The sequence below is a fragment of the Notamacropus eugenii genome, chromosome 2 (assembly GCF_028372415.1).
Source record: "Notamacropus eugenii isolate mMacEug1 chromosome 2, mMacEug1.pri_v2, whole genome shotgun sequence".
NCBI classification, from domain to species: Eukaryota; Metazoa; Chordata; class Mammalia; order Diprotodontia; family Macropodidae; genus Notamacropus; species Notamacropus eugenii.
The window spans coordinates 54,013,384-54,034,784 of NC_092873.1; the positions used below are offsets into that span (position 1 = coordinate 54,013,384).

At 47.1% G+C, this 21,401-nt stretch overlaps 1 protein-coding gene across 1 annotated transcript; it reads left to right on the top strand.

Moving 5' to 3' along the window:
- The first annotated feature begins 435 nt into the window (after positions 1-435).
- Positions 436-12,562, top strand: MAP6D1 (MAP6 domain containing 1). The gene is made up of 3 exons (XM_072640335.1): positions 436-3,639; positions 11,312-11,429; positions 11,780-12,562. Exons 1-3 carry the CDS (start codon positions 2,756-2,758, stop codon positions 11,858-11,860), a joined length of 1,083 nt encoding a protein of 360 aa, XP_072496436.1. The 5' UTR covers positions 436-2,755; the 3' UTR covers positions 11,861-12,562.
- Positions 12,563-21,401: the final 8,839 nt, after the last annotated feature.

Here is a 21,401-nt window from a genome sequence, read left to right on the forward strand (position 1 = left end):
TCCTCATCTATAAGATGAGTATTCTAGTTTTAAAGCTGATAAGGACTGTCAAAGTGATCAAGTCCAGTTTCCTCTTTTTATAGAAGATAGTGCTGAGGTTCAGAAAGATGCAATGACTTGCCCAGGGTCCCACAGCTCAGGCCTGAGACAGACTGGAACCCAGACCTTCCCCACTCACTCTGCCACATAGCCTCTCAAATGATCTCCTGTCTGCCATCACCCACCTCTGGGGGTTGTTGTGAGGACCACATGGAGTGATATGAAGCATTCTACAAATCTTAAAGACTGCACAAATGCAGACTTTATTATATTTTTGTATATTATGTATATATTTTGTTTTTATTACAGTTTAATTATTGTAACTGTAGGGGACACCCATTTCCTCCTCTGTACCTTGTTATCACCAATGGATACTGCTGGGGGGAGTGGGGCTGGGGGTGGAAATCTCGTTTTTATATCACCTTATGTCACCTTAATTTAATTAGTTAATTTATATCACCTGTTCTGTTACCTTTTGTGTCAAATTCTGACTCCCCTGGCACAAAAAGACCTTCACAACTTGGCCCCAGCGTACCCTGACAGCCTTCTTATCCATTCCTCCTCTTCACCAGACAAACTATCCTCCCGTTCCTCATACTAGACCCTCCATCTCCTCCCTCTATTGCCTGTGCATGAGCTGTTCCCTCCTCCCCTCCACCTCTTAGATTCTCTGGTTCCCTTCAAAGCTTAGCTCAGGTACGACTGTTTACTGACCTCAAGCTGCTCCCATTCCTCAGAATTTTTCTTTGTTTAGTCATGTCTGACTCAACCCCATTAGGGGTTTTCTTGGTAAAGATACTGGAGTGGTTTGCTATTTTCTTCTCCATTTGACAGATGAGGAAACTGAGGCAAACAGACTGGGAGGTAGGTGATGAGGTTCGGTGACTTTCCCAAGGTCATATAGCTAGGAAATGTGAGAGGTGACATTTGAACTTATATCTTCCTGATCGCAGGTCCAGGGCTTGGGGCACCACCCAAGCTGGGTATATGCTCATATATAAAAGTAGCATCTCCCCATCAAATGTGAGCTCCCTAGGGACAGGGACTGGCACCCAGCACTGTGTCTGACACACTGTAGGTGCTTAATGACTGCTCAATTGATGAATGGATGGGTGTCTGAATGTATCTTCCCCCCCTCCCCAGTGAGCCAGCCCCTAGAGTAGTAATAAAAAAAAAGGAGAGGGAACAGCAGTTCACCAAAACCAACCAAGGCATCCACCTATTCTAAGTGTATATGCTGTGTTCCACACCGATAGCCCCCCACCTCTGCAAAGAAAGGGGAGAGGTGCATTTTCTCAGTTATTCTTAGGGAGCAGTTTCCTTTTCCCTTTCTTTCTTGTTTTTCCATTGCGTAGTCCGTAGTCGTCGTTTACACTAGCATTTTTAAAAATCAGCTTCACAAGTACAAGGTGGGGGAGGTGTGGCTTCACAACAATTTGTGTGAAAAGGATCAGGGTGTGTCAGTGGCCTCCAAGCTCAGAATGAGTCAGCAGAGCCAGACTGCATCCAGAAGAGTTGTGTTGGGTGTGGGGTTCAGAAAGCCATAACCTCCCCCCCCCCCCCATGCTCTATCTTAGGAGGCTCAATCTGAGGCCCTAATGAATCTGAGGCCATTTGGCAGATGAGGAAAACGAGGCCCCAGGGCCTTCAGTCTGCGGATGCAGTAAGCTGGGGAGAAGACCCCTGAATACAGGCTTGTTCTCCATGGCTCCAGAGGACAGCAAAATCTGCCAAGATCTAGATTTAGGATCAGTAAAGGGGGGATAAATGTCTTAATAAGTCGCAATACCCGGCCCCCTCTCACTAGTGGTCTTCCTGGGGAACCAGTTGGAAAATTGGGGGAGGGGCGTCTTGGTCCCGTGTGGGGTGGGGTGGTTAGCCTGGGATATGCCTTCAGCCCTGTTCCCATTTAGGATCCTACCAGAACTGAAAGCAATTAGTCGGGTTTGCACACAGTAAGTGCTTATTAATTGTTGTCTGGAGTTCGACCAGGCACGGGCTGGCAGGTACACTCTCTACTCAAATGAAGGGCAGGAGAAACGGGCAAGGTGCCTTTAGACCAGGGAATGAGGGTTTGTTTAGACTCACCAGTATAATTCCCTCAGTATTTGTTAAGTGCCTACTATGTGCCAGGAAAGAGTCAAAGGAGCTCTGAGGGAACCACCCCAGGCTTTGAGGCAGGAAGTAGGTGGGGAGGGTCGGAGCTGAAAAGCAGAAAGTTATTTGTGGTAAGAGAAAGGGTTGGCCTGTCCCGGTAGGTGCTCTGGGTCACAGGCTTATGGACAGAACTTTGAAAGGGATTCCGGGCCATTGCTTCCTTTGTTTTACAGAAGAGGGAACTGAGGCTGGGAGAGGTGAGATAACTTGAGACTTTTCCTAGATGGAATTCTGTCCAGGTCTGGAGGTTCTCCTCGAGGACAGACTTCAAATGAAATCTCACTCGAGTTTTATTTGTGGCAAATGGCTCAGCATCAGAATTGGATGTGGTTTTAACAGTGGAAATAACACTGGAGGAGATGCGTTATCCTGCGCCTGGCCCCTGCGCCCTAAGGCCCCCCTCGCCTCCATCTGTCTGCAGAGAGCCCTCCCCTAGGTAGTTTCCTTCCTTCGGTCACAAAGTTGGGGCTGCTTTCGTTTCTCCTCGTAGCCCCCAGTGCTTAGCACGATGCTTGGCACACAGTAAGTGTCCACGAATGTTCATTTCATTCATTCATTCATGTCCCCAGAGCCTGCCTATCCCCGGGCCTGGAGCTTATGTAAGGAGGCACTTCTAAGCGCACGCCGGTTGACTGAATGCACCCTCCGGGAGCTGTCCAGGGTCTGTTGGGCTGTGGGAGGGGCGGGGGGTTGGTGGCAGGCTGGGGGAGCGGGGCTGGATGTCTTCCGCAGCCCCGCTGCCCCTGCCCCTCCCCCGGGCCTCCTGGGAGCCCCCACCCTCCCCCCCCCGGCACCAGCTGGCCTAACCCAGGGCCGCTCTGCGCTGCGGCTCCCTCCTCCCCCGTCCCCTCCAACCCTCCCCCTTCACCCCCTCCCCCGCTCTCCCGTGGGTGCAGCGGGCGGGGCGCGGGGGCTGCTCTGCAGGCAGGCGCCGGGAGGGAGGGAGGCAGGCAGGGACCCGGACGAGGACGCACTGCCGGCCGGCCGCACGGAGGGGACGCCCGGTTGGTGGGCAGCCCGCGGCCCCGCGCGGGTCATGGCGTGGCCCTGCATCAGCCGCGTGTGCTGCCTGGCGCGCCGCTGGAACCAGCTGGACCGCTCGGATGTGGCCGTGCCACTGACCGTGCATAGTTACTCGGACATCGAGGACCCCCCGCCGCCACCAGGGCCTCCCCCGGCTGGGCCCCCGGGGTCCCCGGGCCCACCGCTCACCCAGTACCAGCGGGACTTCGGCGCCCCGCGCCGGGACCCGCAGCCTTGGCCCCGGCCCGGCCCCGGCCCTGGGGGGGGCCGCCGGGAGCGAGACAGGGAACCCGCGACAGCTCCCGGCGTCTACGTGCTTCCTGGGGGCAATGGGCTCGAGGCCAGCGACGGGGACCCCCGCTTCCTGAGGCTCCGTGCCCCCGCCGACGCCGCCCCCCTGCCGGTCACCACGTCCTACAGGTACACGGGGGACGGCGCGGAGACAGGGGGGATCCGAGCGGGACAGAGGCTCCCGGGCTTCCCACTCTGAGATGTCATTGCCCCTTGGAGGATGGGAGGGCAAAGGACTGACGGACACATCCCCATCCCCACCCCACCCCAAATTGGGCTGGAAGGGACCTGGGGGCATCCAGCCCAACCTCGCACCCAATTCAGTGTCCAGGACAGACGTAGCCCGTGACTGAACTTCCCGAGCTGGGGAGCTCCTTCCCGGCGGCCAGTTCCGTTTAAGATGGGAAGGCTTGCTGGGCTTGGGTCAGTCCCTCCTCACCTCCTACTGAAATCTGTTCCCTGTCGTTCCTAATCCTCGCTCCAGAGACCAAACAGGAAGACTCAAACCCCTCTGCCTGTCCTAGGGGAGCCCAGCCCGATGACAATCACCGGGGTGGCCTCGAGGTTTTCCTGGTCTCCCCAGTCCCCCGGCCCTGGGATCCCAAAGCTCCTCCTAATCAGCGGTGCCCAGAACCGTCCGCACAGATGTGGCTTGACTCCAACAGCCAACACAGTCGGACCATTGTCTTAGGTCCGCACCACCCTCCAGTTGGGTCACTGCAGCTTAGGACGAGAGCGCTTCTTGGCTGGCCCCACACAGTCATATTGAGCTAAGCAGTCCATGACCCTTCCCCTCCCCCCAGGCAGTGCGGAGTAGTGGGCAGAACCCTGCTTGGCGTCAAGTCCTGGGCTCAAGCCCTGCTTCTGAAGGGTGCTGGTTTAGAGGCACCTCCCGGTTCTCCTCCGGGCAACTCTCCCTGTAGGTGCCTGTCTGCATTGGTGAAGGGACTTTTCTTACCAATGAAATCGCAAGTCTGGCCCATCCCCCACCTCGATGCCCCTCTCTCCTAAAAATCACCAATTCAGAGATTTTTCCAGGCCAGTTGTTTTTTTTGTTTTTTGTTTTTTGTCATGCCCCCGCACCCTCATTCTGCCTCTTATTCTGCCTAAGTGCAGGGTTCTCCACTAACGCTTATTATTTAACTGTTATCCATGTAGTAGCAGATAGAGCACCGGCCTTACTGCCCCAACGACCTGGTCCTAAGTCCCACCTCAGACACGTATTCTCTTTAAGAGAAAGTCACAGGCAATTGACCCTCGGCGCTGCCGAGGTTCTGATCGATTCTGCCAGAGGGGAGTTCTCTCCTCAGAGATCCCCTCCCAGCCCTCATCCATGCCTTAATGTGAGTGAGAAGAGCCAGCCCAGGCAGGTGGCACAAACATTTTTACTTTGAAATAAAAGTTTCTGGCCTGCTAGATCTTTTTTCTTTATGGATTAAATTTCATCTTAGAATTTGGATTCAAAAGATGTGTCAGAATTGTCCTCCAGCATCTCGTTGGCAGCCTCATGGTTTCTGCAGATTTGAGAAGCACACCAATTTCTTGAGAGGCAGGCAAGAGGAGCCCATCAGACACAGGGCAGGCTTAGTAAAAAAAAAAAAAAAAAAAAAAGCCAGGCCTAGTACCCAGGTCCTCTGATACCAACTAGCCAGGTGACCCTGAGCAAGTCACATATTTTCTCTCTTCTTCCTTCTTTCTTTCCTTTCTCCTCTTCCTTTTCCTTCTCTCCCCCTCCTTCTTCTCTCTCCTCTCTCTCCCTCCTTCCTCCCTTCTTTCAATGTCTATCTGTGTCTATTTCCCTTCTCTCTCCTCTCTCCTCTCTCCCTCCTCCTCTCTGAGTCTCTTTCTCTGTCTCATTCTTTCCCTTCTTTCTTTGTCACTTTCTCTCCCCCCATCTCTCTCCAACCTCCACTTTATTATCTATATAATGAGAAAGGCAATAGAGGTGAGTAAGCCAGATTTGACAAAGATAGATCATTTATTAAGGGTTTATTGTGTGCCAGGGACTACCTGGGATTACTTATTCATTCAAAAACCATTCATTAATGATCTATGTATGTCAGACACTGGAGGAAAAGAAAAAGGAAATGACTTCCACCCTCATGGTATCCTTGCAGCCAGTGAGTGTTGAAGGCAGGATTTGAACTCAGGTTCTTTGACTCCCCATTCAGTATGGCATGTTCCAGCTGCATTACCTCCCTGCCTGTTCTTCTTTTTATTTATTCCAGTCTCATCTGTGTGAATCCCTCTTTCATCCTCAGGCTCCTTGTTCAGGAGCTGATCCTCACTTCTTTTGAGGGTGAGGGTCTCTTCTGCTCCACACATTCCTGAGACTCCCAGCACCTACCCTGTGTGCAGATTACATTCTGGGGGTGGGAGATAGAATTGTGAGAATATTCACAAGAATAACTTAGGGTTAGGTGGGCGGTGGGGAGTGGAGGTCCTCAATCCTGGGTGAATCTGGGAAAACAGCATCTTGGGGCTAGTGGTCAGTACCATGGAGAGAGACTAGACTATAACCCCCAAATTTTCTGGGAGGTAAGGAGAGGACATTTGTCTCTATGCTTATCTTTATTTAGGAAATGGCTCAGCAACCTGCATTCCCCATCAGGTACAATTTAATTCAGCAAATATCATTGTGGTTGTGGTTGTTAATCAGCAATTTTTCAGTCCTCTCCAACTTTTTGTGACCCTATTTGGGGTTTTCTTGGCAGAGATATTGGAGTGGTTAGCCATTTCCTTCTCCAACTCATTTGACAGATGAGAAAACTGAGGCAAACAGGGTTAAATGACTTGCCCAGGGTCACACATTTAGTAAGTGTCTGAGGCCAGATTTTAACTCAGGAAGATGTCTCCCTGACTCCAGGCCTAGTACTAGGTGACACCTAGCTGTTCCTAATTAGCAATAGTAGTATTTATCAAGACCCCATTTGTACAAAGCCCTGTGCTGGCTTCTTGGAATTACAGAGTTTAAATAAAAGACAGCCCTTGCCTTCCAATCATGGATGTCCTGTGATCTCGATTTGGAGGTCCTTCCAATGATGCAGATAGCAACTCCTGCATGGCTGTCCCACCTGTACACTGCTTATGCATGGTGAGACCCTGCCTTCAAAGTGCTTGTAATTTCATAGACAACCCACAGTATAACACAGTACCTAGCACATAGTTGGCCTTTAGAATGTGCATTGATTGATTGAAATAGATGAAAATCAGACATTTGTGGCATGTTTCACATCAATGACTCAAAAGGATCATAAACTTACAGCTAGGGAGGACCCCAGGTGCCATCAACCCCACCCAGCTTCCTTAAGGCCCAGAGATGTTGAGAGACTTACCCATGGTCAGCCAGTTACCTAGCATGGCTCCAGTACAATGGCCATTGTGCCCTCCTGCCTCCACTGGCCATGCCTGCACAGCCTGGGTTGTAGGAGGAGGCAGCCTCCATCTTTGCCAAGGTTGAGCTCTCTCTATGTACCAGTGGCCTTCTACACTCCCCCAGGTCTTGGACTAATCAGCCCCTCTCTGTCCCAGGGTTTCAGGGTCTCCTCCTCCTCTATCTACAAACTGCTTGTCTTCCTGACCCTAAAAAAGCCCTCCTTGACCCTGCTGCCTCCCAAATAATAGATTTTCCCTGCTCCCCTGCTCTAACCTGCCTCCTGCTCACCTGCTTTCTAGCCAATTCAAAATCTGCCTTCCACCTTGCAGCCACACTCAGAAGTTACCAGGGACCCCCCACTACCAAGTCCATTGACTTTAGAAAGCACTGCATCTGTGCTCCTTCTCTGTCTCCTGAAGGAATGAAAGTATCCTCCAGGATTCAGTCCTGAGACCATCCTCTACCCTCTTCACTGTCTCCCTTTGGGAGCTCAGACACTTGGCTGACTTCCTTTTTACCTCTGTGGAGGATTCCTCAGTCTCCATCTCCAGCCCAGATTTCTACAAACCCACATTTTAAGTAGTCAACTGAACAGTTCCATCTAGCCCCCTAAAATCCCAAGGGAACATGGCCCAACTTCCCGTTAAAATTCACCTCCTATGGACCCCATGCTGCTTCCTGGGGCAGCTCATTCTGCTTTAAGAGAGATTGAAGTATTAAGTTTTCCTTCATCCCCTCAGAGCACATGGAGTGCCAGGGAGCAAGGGAGGTTTGAAACCCACCAGGAGGACCCCAGCTGGAGCTGGTACCAAACAGGGAGCTTTCTCCCTCCCCTAACCCCAGACCCCCAGATGCACCTACCCTTTCTGCCAATGCCTCCTTCCTCTTATTGGACACTGACCCCTCTGTGGCAACCCCCCTCACAATCACCACTCCTGGGAGGAATCCAGAATCTTTGTACCACTTCTACCCCTAGGCTTACCCAGTGCTGATGGGCCAATACCCTGCAGGCTCCCCATGCTTTGGGGCAGACACTCCCATGAAGTATCTGGTCTTTCTGGCTTTGGTCCTACAGCCAAGCCCTCCATTACATATTGTTCCCTTGAGAGCAGGGGCTGTCATAGTTTCTCTTTATCCCTAGATCTTGGTACATAGTGGGATAGGCACCAGACATGATTTCACTGTTATGGGGAACATCACTCGGTGAGAAAACTGCCTTTATCAATGAAGGTTGGCACCTTCTCTGCCACCGATAGCCTTAGAAAGAAGGCTAAGTGACTTATCCAGGGTCATACAGTTTGGATATGTTGGAGGCAGGACGTAAACCCAGGTGTTCCTTTGAGACCAATGCTTCCTAAATGCTGTGAGCTGAAATAGATCTCCTTGGAGTTTCCACCCATTGCCTCTAATGGGCCTTCATCTAGGGCCAGGAAATCAAGTTTTATGCCCAGCCCAGCTCGCCCGAAGCAGAACTACACTCGGAGTTCCTGGGTTATTCAAACTTCAAGGGCTTTTAAAATTTGGTTTTGTTGATTTTTCTTTCCCTTTAAAAACACCTTCTGTTTTAAACATTGATTTTGTTTCTAAATATGTTCCTGCCCACGCTCCTATGAGAGCCATCCTTTGCCACGAAGAATTAACAAGGAAAAAATTACTTTGGCGAAACTAAGCAGTACATCAAGCAGGTCTGAGAGTGTGTCCAAAGTTTCAGCCCCATAGTCCCTCACCTCTGCAAAGAAGGGAGGAAGGCACATTTTCCTGCTTCTTCTTTGGGGGCCAGGCTTATTCATTCTCATTACAGAGGGTTCACTCTCTTTTGCAGTGGTTTTTTTCAGCTGGACTGCTAAAGTCACCATATATGACTTTCCTGTAGCAGTACTCTGGATTTACTCTCCTGGCCCAAACATGCACCAACTGCTTGGGTCCCCAGAGTACAGCTGCCTAATGTCTTCCTCTCAGGCTCTAGGAGTGCCCCTGAGGGAGTCTGGGGTTCTTTTTGCTGTCAGCTCAAATCCTTATTCTTCTAATGTGTTCCCCAGTATCAATCATCAGTCATTAATGACCTAATATCATCTAATCAATTGACATTAATTAGCTTTAAATTAAAAAAAATACATTTTTACTGATGTCTTTTGCTTTTTACATTACCAAAATTTTCCCCTCCCAGAGAGCTATCTCATATAACAAAAAAAATTTAAGATAATTTATGCAAAGCACATCGCAAGCCTCATTATTATAATCACGGAGTATGATTATTAGGAGGCACCTAGTAGATGATCCAGCAAAGTAGACTGGAAATGAGCAGTCAGCCAGATAGGAGGAGACCTGAGAGAAGAGAAAATGCCCAGGAGGAGAGAATGAATGGTCGGTAGTGTCAGAGAAGTCAAGGAAGGTGAGGGCTATGACAAATTAGAGACTGAGAGCAGTTGCAGGTGAGTGATGAGGCCAGAAGCAAAGCCAGATTGCAAAGGGCCGAGAAGGGCACAAGTAGAGAGAAGGTCGAGGTGATGAGCATAGACACACCCCTACCTGTTACCACCACCCAGGCAAGGGAGGAGAGATATGGGATGGCCACTTGAGGGGATGGAAAGGTCAAATCTAGTGAGGACAAAGGAGGCTGTGTATTTGTAGGGAGCAAAGAAAGGATGTGTAGATAGGGAAGAGAGACGGGGACGCTCATGGGGGCAATCTGCCGGACATATAGAGGGACTGGCTTTGGGGAGGAGGACCATCACCAAGTTCTCTCTCTCCTCAGTAATCCTGGGATATATTGGTTCAGCTATCCTGGTACTTAGCAAAGCCTGCCTCAACAAGTAGTTATTTGGGTAATTGTTACCTCCCTTGAGGCTGTGAGTTCTTTGACATGGAGGGAAGGGATATCCCTTAGGATAGCTAGGCCACAGGCTCTCTTCAGGGTGACTCTCAGTAAATGTTTGATGGATGAATCAAGGACATCAGAAGGTATTAAAGATGGGCTCCAAAGAGGGTATGATGGGATGCTTTTGCTGCACTGCTATAAGCTTTTAAGCTAATTCATGTGACTTGGCCATCACTATTTTTGCTCACCATCTTTGTAAATCCCAAGAGCAGGGGAATCCTGGGCCACCGTGGCTAGTTCTAGGGCTTCAGGGGAATCAGAGGCTGTTTGAGGACTGGGAGATGGCCTACTCTGGCCTGGCCCAGTTGGGCTAAATGGTGCTCAGAGCAGCTGGGCTCTGGCTTATCTGCTAGCAGAAGGAGGAACAGTGAACTTGGAAGACCTTGGACAGTCGGAATGTTTTGCCGATTTAGGCACAAACTGCCCTGAAACCACCAGGCTTCTGCCCTAAACTGCTCAGGACAGCATTTCATGTGCGCATGCACACACACACACACACACACACACACACACACACACACACACACACACATACACACACACACACACACACACACACACACACACACACACACACACACACACACACACACACACACACTGAAGCAAAAGGAAGAGGAGGCAGAACCAAACCCAGGGTAGGGAGGGATCATGTAACAAGACCTTGACAGCTCAGGGGACTGGAGCCTGTGCCCTCCCTAGCTCCGGGAGAGAAGGTTCACTTTACTACATGGCCTCAGACATTTTCTGTACATCCTGGTGTCTGGCCTCAAGGACACAGCCACTTTCCAAGAGGAAAAACACATGGTTCCCATGGGGAGCAAGGAGGCCTGGAGCCCGGTGAGGCAGGTGAACTCACCTGGCTTTCTTCCCCCTGCAGAATACCATAATAGCACATCTGATTTGTATTTGGGAAGGTTTGGGTTCCAATTCTGCCTTCGATAATCATGACCTTTTAACCTTGAGTTATTGAAGCTCCCTGAAACTCAGTTTCCTCATCTGTAAAACAGGGATGATAATAACACCTAGCTCCCAGGGTTGTTTTGAGGAGCAAATGAAATAAGGTGTGCAAAGTGCTTTGCAAACCTTGAAACTGTATGTTCACCAGCCGTTAAGAGGATGTATCCAGAGGTCGGTAGATATATAAAATAATAGGATCTTAGATCTAGAAGGGAAGGGTCCTTGGAGGTTGAATATTATTAACAACAATAATAATAGCTAATATGTAATACTTCCTATGTACAAACATTTCCTCATGTTTATCCTCACAACAACCCTGGGAAATAGGTGCTATTATCATCCTCATCTGTATGATAATACAGATGAGGAAGCTGAGTCAAACAGGTGAAGTGACTCACTCAAGGTCACACAGCTAGCAAGAGCCTGAGGCAGGATTTGAACTCATGACTTCCTGACCCCAGGCTCCACCAGGCTGCCCCCATTCCCTTCTGCAGGCCATACTGTATAGAGATATTATCCAGTGGGAGAGAGGATCTGTAGATGCATGGTTCTCCATGCTAAGATCCTGATTCTGCTCTGTACCTTAGACAGGAGTACCGGCCCTGGCCTGGCACCAAGCCTTCAAGACCCGTAAAGACCAAACAGACCTCTATCATCGTCACTGACTACACTGTGAGGGAGAGCAGCTACCGGGCTGACTTCAAGGTAAGTGGCCCCTGGACTGGGCTCCCCAGGCCCATCCACTCCCCTACCCCTGACTCAGTGACCTGCTGGCTATCAGAGCATCCACCCCATTCCCAGTCCAGCCTCAGTGTAGAGTGCATCAGAACTGGCATCCCCCCAAGGGGAAAGCCCATGAAATTGAGAGCAGGACAAGGTTGGACACTTCGGTGACACCCCATCACCACCACCAGGTGCACCCCCAGCCTCAAAACCTGCTGAACCTGGTGGGGAAAGACCCCGAGCACTTGCCCTAGTCAGCCAGCCAGTTAGCAAGCACCTCCTAAAGTGCCTACTGTGTGCCGGTTGTGACACCTAGCTGCTTTGTTTTGCAGGTCCCAGAAGGAAGGAGAAAGTTCTCGCCTAACCCTTCTGCTGTCTTTCAGGCCTCCCCTTCCCCTATACTGCATGTGTGACCATCCACACTTGCTAGCTCTGGTGGCCTGAGGGCGGAGGTGGCAAAGGTTGTGTGTGCTCAAGTCAGCTGCGAGGCAGCTCTTGGGGACCTCAAGGGCGCACCCCTCTGGCTTCTGGCCAGTGGAGGTGGCCCCAGCACACGGGTCTATATAAACGCATGCTTACACTGCTAGGAATATCCCTGGCCTTGCCGGGACCCAGGATTTCTGTTCACAAACGACCAGACCTACTTGTGGACAAGTAGCCCGAAAACATCCGCATGGACTTCAGGAAAGGAAGTGACCCCAAAGTGCTTGTCCTCTGATCAACAAAGCAAGCCGTGGGGAACTCTGCTCCCCAAGTCTGCCCTCCCCCACACTAGCTCTACAGTTTTCCAAAGGCTCAACCCACCAGGAATTTCACCCTCATTTCAAAGTCAAGAACCAGCCTTCCTTTCTGAAATCTGAAGGAATGAGTGAGAAGGGGGTCAATTCTGCTTTGGACGGATGTGTCCCCACAGCCTGAACCCACGTAAGACTCCCCAGGATCAATTCTATGGGATTTTTACTTCCTGTGTCCTCAAGATCTCTACTAATTTCTTGTGGATTTTCCACAATAGTAACAGTAACCTTTTTTTTTTTAAAGGGAAAGCGCTCGGCTTTTCTGATCAACCACTCTGCACATACACATTGTACAATAAATGTATTGCCTTGAAACTCTCATTTCTTGCCTGCGTGTTAGTTAAATGAATCCTAAGTAACCAGAAATAATTTCTCTAAAGCAGCAGAATGACATTCTTGGAGCTACATTTTGGAAAATGCCCATTGTAAATTACCTTTGGGACAAGATGCAGTTGTTTGGGGGTTTTTTGGTTGTTGTTATTTAATTTGGCTTTTGGAGGCAATTGGGGTTAAGTGACTTGCCCAGGGTCTAGTGTCCAAGGCCAGATTTGAACTCAGGTCCTAACTCCAGAGCTGGTGCTCTATCCACTGTGCCACCTAGTTGCCCTCACAAGATGTATTTTTAAATGATAGTAATTGAAACTCAATCTGTGATTTCTTGGTAAAGGTAACTCCAAAATAAGAGAACTCCCTCCACTAAGTCAGGTTGGCACCTTCTCTGAATTTAACAGACTTAATTCTAGAGTTACTGAGAGCCCTGAGGCCTGTCCCAGGTCATCTATAGCCAGGGTATGTCAGAGGCAGGGTTTGAATCCACATCTTCCTGGCTCCAAGCCCAGCTCTCTACCTCCTAGACCACCCTGCCTTTCTTTAGCAGAAAGGCTTAGGGGAAGAACACAGACCCTAGAGTTAGAGAGTCTGCATTCTCCAGACCTGCCTCTGATACTGCCCATATGACCTTGGTCAAGTCACTGAACCTCCCTTTGCCTCAGTTTCCTCCTATGTAAAATGGGAGGGTTGAACTAACTGGCATCTGAATTTTCATTCCAGCTCTAGATCTATGATCATTTCTTAAGCATTACAGCATTTTAAGCTTTAAAATTTACGTAGAAATATGTTACTTCAGCTATTAATTTAATGTAAATTATTATTTAATGGTCTTTCTGAACAAAGCATGAATTCATCATTCTTATACTTGCCCCATTTTAACAAAGCCTTTCTTTGGATTATGTCACTGGGATGGCTTTAGATTGGTGTCTTTCCTAAAGATTTCTCCAAGATCGAACAGCTGCTGCTGCACTGCTTTGGGGTTAGTGTTTAGAGTTAACAGTTTGGGGAATCAGGGACCATGTCTCAAACAGCATATGCCTGACATCCCCAGGGTCCAGGGTGCAAACCTTCCACATGCTGCAGATCATGTCCATGCTTGGCTTGGTCAGGTTAAGCCCAAGAATGGGCAAATGCTACCTGTTGAGATCTGTATATTCAACAATCCTGTCCTATCCTTGTTGGAGGATTCCTAGGGTAGCAGACTCTTGAGCCAGAATCAGCTGGACTACTTGAGCAGCCTTTCCTAAGGGATGACCTTGGGCTCTTTCTGCTTACTTCTGGTATAATATTCACACTCTGGCCAACTTGGTTGGCATCTTTTTAGGAAGGACTAAGAACTCTGACCCAATTCAAGCTCAGTCCCTGTGGATTTTGCTTAAGGGATGCTGAGATTAAAATATCTAGTTAGGTGGGCAGTCCAGAATAGAACAGGAAGAAAAGAATTGCATTTGGGAAAATGTGCAATGTTTCCAGTGATTCCAAGACTTTCCTTCATGCTGGAGTTTATTGTTTTAGCTTCCCTATTTTCCCAGCACTGCTGTGCAGCAGTAAATCAGAGCATGCCACAGCTTGGAAGAATCCACATGGTAGGCGATCCACAGGGCAGAGAGGCATGGTGGGGGTTGTAGCACTTGACCAAAGATGACTTGGATGCAAGGAATGATGTAAAGGACTTGATCCATGACACAGATGATTGACAAAAGGATGGGATGACAGATGGGTAGCCTCAATGGAGCACTCAGAAATATGAGATTTTGAGGAAGGCTTCATGTGTTGGGGCTGTATCCTCTATGAATGACTTGTGGGAGGCCATGGATAGAATCCCAGAGGTTCAGAAGGGTGGTGATCTGCACTAGTAGAGGGAAAGTGACAGTAATGAAAGCAGAAAGATACGTACATCAACCATCATTTGGGGATAAATAACTGGATAAATGCATCAGCCATTTTATGATTAGAGCATAATGAAGTAATTTTTCAAAGATACTACATTTTCCTTTCTCTTTCTGTTGCTGTACTGTCATGGTGGATATGTAAGATCATTATTTTGTGTTATTAGGAAAAAACATTATTTTGTTATGATATTATTTCATTTCATGATTGTGACCTTTTCTGAAATTCCTTCTTTGTATATTTGTTAGTTTCATTCAACTTACAATGGTTGCTCTGTTTGTACATTATAAATCCAGTTTTCTTTTGTAACTTTTAACATGGTTATGTCCTAAAAACAAAACCAGGGAAGTATTAATAACACTGATAAATTTCAAGTTTTAAATATTCATTAAAATGTTAAAACCAGCTTATAAGTGAAACTGAAGAATAATTAATATTTTCCATTTGAAAATATTTTTAAAAATACACTTTTCAATATGATTACCATAGTGCTTCGTTGTTGTTGTCTTTAACACGGCTAACTCCCTGGAAAGACCCCAACGTCTTTGTGTCTGGCAGCCCCAAAGGCCTTACTCTCCACCTGCCCAGTGGATTGGACCAAAGCTTATTAGTACAAAAGGTGTGGAACAGTTGAATCCATAAAGCCAAAATGGGACAAAAAGATGATATGCCTAGAGAAGACTTTAGGAAGAGGATGGTAGAGTCTATTGACTTGGGTTCAAATCCCGCTTCTGGCATTTAGTGCCTGTGTTGCCTCAGTTTCTTCATCTGTAAAATGGCTGAGTTGGTCTCTGAGGCCCCTTCCAGCTCTAGCCTAGACCACCTCTGATTTTATAGCTGCAGCAACTGAAGCTGAGAGGACATAATATTTGAAATCTGTATTTAGCTAGAAATGAAAAGAAGGATATTCTCCCTCTGGTGTTGCACCAGACAGGGCACCCGTTTACCAACACCATTGTGCCTTTCCTCATTACTCTATCCCTGGGGCTTGACATTCAGCGGCTAGAATTTTGCTCTCTCATCACTGTTCCCTCGTCATTGGGCCCAGGGTTATTCCCACAGAATAAAAGGTCAGGTGTGCTGTGCTCAAATGCCATCTCATGAGTTCACTGAGATCTGGAAATGTCCAAGTATACTTACTGTGTGGAGCTTAGAAAAGATAGTTTGAATTAGAAGGGAAACCAAGAAAAATCTCAGAGTGTCAAAATGGAATTCAGTGTGAGCCCAAGGCAGAACAATTCTCTTCTCAGATACATTTCTTGCTGATAATTTCCTGAGCCCCCTGAAACCCTCCTTTGGATTCAAGGTCAGGGACATTTGAGCATTTAAGTGGGTCACACACTGGGGGAAGAGGGAAGACTGCATCTCTGAAAATGAGGAAAGGAATCTTCTCTAGGCTTTCCATCAAAAGAGGTGCAGAACGGGAAAGCCAACAGAATAATAGATCTGTGGTTTTCATCTACCAGAGGGCACTGAGCTTTTTGATAAAACCGAATGAGACTGAGCTTGGGAGCCTCTAGCTCTGGGAAACATGGTGGCAAAGCACCCAAATCCTTAGATTATGCAAAACCTGATTTAACTTGCTTTTTCCTCCTCTTTGGGCACAGACACAATCCTCTAAAATGCAGGATTTGGACAATCAGGGCTTAGTACCAAGATGAAAGGGTCAGGATCAAAGACCCTACCAGATGGTACTCTAGGGGCTCTTCCTTTGAGAGTGAACTAGGACATACTGATGAATCCAGTAATCCCCAACCTCATAGTAAGAAGGGAATTTATGGGTCACCCATTACCAGGTGATTTTCTGAATAGGAATTATCCCTATAAGAGAGGCATCCTGTTGTAATGAATGGATAAAGTGCTAGAACTAAAGTCAGGAAGACTTGAGTTCTTGAGTGTTGTGAGACCTTGGAGGAGTCACTTCCTGGGTCTCAGTTTCCAGGCCTCAGTTTCCTCATCTGTAAAATGAAGAATTTGGACCATAGGGTTTCTGTTTTCAATGGTAAGTCTTTGATCTGATGAGTCCCTCAAAGGGACTCCAGTCTCTGGTGAGAGTCCTGCAGAAAGAGGACAGGGGGCAAACCTCACAAGGTGTGATGACAAATTAGAATCTTTTGCTGTTTTTGTTTTACAAAAAGTGCCTCTGATTGAATCATGTGATTAAAGAAGATCTTCCCCACTCATTTATGGACTTACCCATTGAGGGAAGCTTGATTAGTGGAGTTGTTTTGCAGGAGGGTCTCTGGGTCAGAGGGTTATGCCCTCTGGTTCTAAAAAAGGTATAAATACTCTGAGTTGAGGTTTTACTTTGGGGCTTACTGGAAGTGTTTGTTTGGCCAGAGGAGGACTCTAGGAAGCAGCTAAGGAGCACCCCCTCCACCCCCCCCATCCCTACCCCCCCACCCCACCCCAAACTTGGAAAACCCAGATGTCAGCCCCAGATGTCAGTGCTTCCCTCTCTGATAACTTTCATCAGATAGTTGGACCTGTCTGTTGATGGTTAGGCATAAGACGTCATGTCTGTTGATCTTTGATTTCTGTGTATTTTCTTTGAAGTTCAGGGTGCTGACTCCCCTTAACTAGGTGAACGATATATGTACTTGGCTAAAGGAATGATACATGTACTTGATTAAAGTTGCCTTTCCTTTTATGAATGTAGATCTAAGAACCTGTGGTAGCAGACCCCCCTGTGTATGTTGGGTTGCTTCCTGATACACAAGGGAGCTCAGTCCAGTTTTGAAAGCTGTCAATAAATGTTTCCCAACATTGAGCCTCAATCTACTTCTTGGCAACTTCACAGAATCTTAGAGTTGGAAGGGATCTCAGAAGCATCCATTCTAATGCATTCCTGGACAAGAATTCCACAGAACATATCCGACTGGGGTACCTGAGTTTTTACTTGGAGGACTCCATTGAAGGGACATAGCCCATTCCTCTCTAATCATCAGGACATTGTCCCTTACATCAAGTCAAAATCTGTCCCCTCACAGTTTTCATCCATTGTTTCCTATTGTGTCTTCACAGCCAAGCGAAGAACATTTCCTTTGCCTTTCCAGTGACTAACAACCTTTAGAGCACTTGGTTACCGCCATCTTGTTCTCTCCTAAGGCTTTTCTCCTCCAGGTCAAACATCCCCTCACCCTGTCTTCTGATGGCATGACCTCAAGGTCTGCTATCATCTTGGCCACCTCCTCCACATGCTCTCCAACGTCCTTCAGAAAGCAGAGCCCACAGGTGACCACGACTCCTTGGTGCTGCCTGAGTGAGGGGACTCGGAATAGTTCCTTCCATGTTCCCAGATGCTGTGGCTCTGCACATAGCCTGAGATCCTATGTTTTTTTGAGGGCACTGCCATTCTGTCAGTCACCAAGGTTGCAACCTGGGAGTTGTCCCAGATGCTTCATTCTCCCCAACTGGCCACATGCAACCAGGCACGGGGTCTTATTGATGCCATCTCTTTTTCTTTCACATTGATCCCTCTCTCGCCACCAGCCCAGTCCAGGTTCTCATCATCTCTCACTTGACCTGCTACAAGCCCCTCCTAACAAGTCGCGCCACCTCCAGTGCCTTTGCCAATCTGTCTTCCATACAACTATCAAATGGATACCTCTAAGCATAGGGCTGGTGTGACTCCTCTGCTTGAGAATCTCAGTGACTGTTCAATGGTGCTAGCATAAGATGGATTGATAGATACATATGGATGTATGTCCACATGTATGTAGATATACACACACATCTATACACACATACACATATATACACAAGTATATGTGTATGTGTATACATTTATTTATTGTACTGCTCTTTTCCCCAAGCATTTTCTGCCTTCCCCAAAGGTGCATGTGAGTGTGCATGCATGTGGATGTGTGTACGTGTGTGTGTGTGTGTGTGTGTGTGTGTGTGTTATTTAGCACTGAAAGCTTGTCACAGTCTGGCTCTGGCCTATCTTTCCAGCCTGATTAGATAATTCTCTCACATGTGAAGTCTCTGCTCCAGTCAAACTGGTTTCTTTGCTGTTATCTGCACATGATATCCCATTTTCCACCTCCACATCTTTGCCTAGACCATCTCTCATGCCTGGAATGCTCTACATCTTTAGCTTTGCCTCTTGGAGTGCCTGACTTCCTTCTGGACACATCAGAGGTATCGCCTTCTTCAAGAGTTGCGTTTTGATTTTCCTTACTTGTAAGAGTTGTCCTTCAAATCACTTGTATATATGATGGGAAGGAGAAAAAATGGATTTCTATTAAATGATTAAAGAACAGAAAGGCAGGGGTATGCTACAGATGAGAAATGTTTCCTACACTTCCAGATATTTTACTTTGTTACAAAAGACCTCTCGGATAAGGGAAGGAAACTGTACATGCTTGTAATAGAAAACAAAGCAAAGCAATAAAATCTAAAAAACATTTACTAATATGTTAGCCTGTAGAGTCCCCCCAGCAGAATGTAAACTCCCTGAGGTGTCTTTATATTCTCAGTGCCAAGAATAGTGCCTAACACTTAATAGGCACTTGAGAAATGTTCATTGATTGGTTGGTGACTACGTTATACTATTGATGAAGTCCTCCTTCATTTTAGGAACAATGCCTCTCAAAGTAGCCTAAATTCAGTTTAGTTATTTGGTTGGCTGTCACATGATGGACCCACTGTGAGCTTGTAATCCATTAATTTTATACACACACACACACACACACACACACATTTTTGTTATTCAGTTGCCATCACCTAGTCTGACAGGTTTGGAGAGGGGTCTTCATTTCTACCTGGTTACATGCCTATGAAGAAAGCACATCTCTCTCTATCAGTGTTGTTGAGTTGTTCAGTCATTATCTGACTCTTCATGGCCCCCATTTGGGGTTTTCTTCTCAAAGATACTGGTTTGCCATTTCCTTCTCCAGCTCATTTTACACAGGGTTAAGTGACTTGCCCAAGGTCACAGAGGTAGTAAATGTCTGAGGCTGGATTTGAACCCAGGAAGATGACTTCCTCACTCTAGACTCAATGACCTATATCCACTGTGCCACTTGGCTGCCCCTCCATCTCCTTTATACATCCCCAAAGACCAACTAACCTCTAAATCAGCCTCTTTAGAAGGTAATAAATAGCGAGGTATTCAAACCCAGGCCTTATGACTCCCTCTCTTTTCCCATACACCACAGGGCTTGTCCTTTGATTAAATCCTTTGAAAAACACTGTCCCCAAACCTAGGAGGCACCATAATTAAGACTGGCTTTCTTTTTCCTTTCTGTCTTTAATTCTAAAATGCAGTGGCCACTGTTACCTCCATTTCTCTTCTAGTTGGTCAGAATCAAGTCAGGAGTCATAGTTCCCTTTGAGACTTCCTCCACCCACTAAATAATGAAGTTACGATTATGACTGGTCAAGAATTCATGGGTTGCTCTGCTTTTGGTAGAGGACAGCAGAAATCTCTATTGCTTATGCCAGATCAACAGGTAGCCATCTCAGTATCCCTTGATGTTAGATATCAAAAATCTTTCTTAGTGGATTTCTTCTCTCCTGGTGACACCCATGAGTCTATATTCCACACCATGGTTTTCTCTGATGACCTGTGGAGTATGGAGGTGTTCTATTCCTTTCACCTTTCTGTTTAGGGGGAAATACCCAGGTGTAATTGTGTAACCGAAGAAAGAACTGTAGGACACTTTCTATAAATCACACAAATTCCCCTCACTATCTCTGCTTGCTGGAAGCATGATTTCCCAGTCATTCTTTTCAGTAGTTGTCATGAGCAACTGCTGTTGTAGCAAATTGCCTGCTGACAAATTGGGAGTCCTGAGAGAGATTTTTATTTACTTATAGCTGACTGTACTTCTTTCTCTAGATGATGCCAGCTTGATGACCTGCCTTTGATTTTCCGAATAAACAGTTTCCTGCCAAATTCTCTTGTAAAAGAAGTTATCCACCATAATGGTTGTCCTCTGGAATGAGTTGCTCCAAGGGAAACCAATCCCCACCTCTTGTATCCTTTCCTATTGATCAGAGTTCCAAAAGCTCCTAGGTTGCTGCTGAGTTAAGTAGAAAAGAGATGAGATTATTTTGATGATAAGCATAATATAGCTGTCCATCAACTGCCCATTAAACAGCCAACGACCAGGACACTGATACGAAAACTACTCTGAATTTAATGTTTTTATGAATAAGTTTTTATTGACGCCTTTTTTCTTAAATCATCATACTTTTTCTAAGTGTCTTTCCTGTCTTGCTCCCAGAAAACCACCCCATATGACAAACAGTATTTTTTAGAGAGAAAATTAAAGGGATGCCCACCCCAAGCATGGCAAGACTTCTCCAAGCAGAATAAGTGGATGAGGACAGTTTGTTCCAACAACCATAAAGCGGCTGCAGCAGGTGCTGTGGAGAACTTAGAACTTGGTCAGACTTGGAGGATGCCAAGGTCATCCTCCTGCCATCCCATGCCATCATCAGTCACCTTGACTTTTGTCTTGCCACTGGACTTGGATGATGCTAGAAGAAAGAGTGAGGCTGGTGACTTTATGTAACTCTACCTTACTTAAATCCAATTCATGCATGAGTCATTGGTCCTCTAGGAAAACAAAGGACAAATAACAACTATGGGCTAGGCCCTAAGTGCGTTACAATTATCAACTCATTTGAGCTTCAAAACAGCACTGGAAGGTACAGAGGAGGAAGCTGAGGCAAAGTCTGTCGAGGTTAAGGGACTTACCCATGGTCACATAGATAGTATCTAAGACTGGATTTGAACTCGGGGTCTTCCTGATTCCAGGCATAATGGTCTATCCACTGTGTTCCCTAGTTTCCTACATAGTTAGCTAGGTGTCTCATTTCATCTGTGCAGAAACTTTTTAGTTTCATGTAATCAAGATTACCTTTTGTATTTGTCTCTATCTCTTGTGCGGTCAAGAACACATCTCCTACCTGTAGCTGTGAGAGGTAT

Excerpts from the sequence above, each read along its gene's own strand:
- MAP6D1 (XM_072640335.1), top strand. The coding sequence starts at position 2,756 with ATGTCCCCAGAGCCTGCCTATCCCCGGGCCTGGAGCTTATGTAAGGAG. Across the intron at positions 3,640-11,311 it reads CCGGTCACCACGTCCTACAG|ACAGGAGTACCGGCCCTGGC; the intron begins GTACACGGGGGA and ends TCTGTACCTTAG. Across the intron at positions 11,430-11,779 it reads GCTACCGGGCTGACTTCAAG|GTCCCAGAAGGAAGGAGAAA; the intron begins GTAAGTGGCCCC and ends TTTGTTTTGCAG.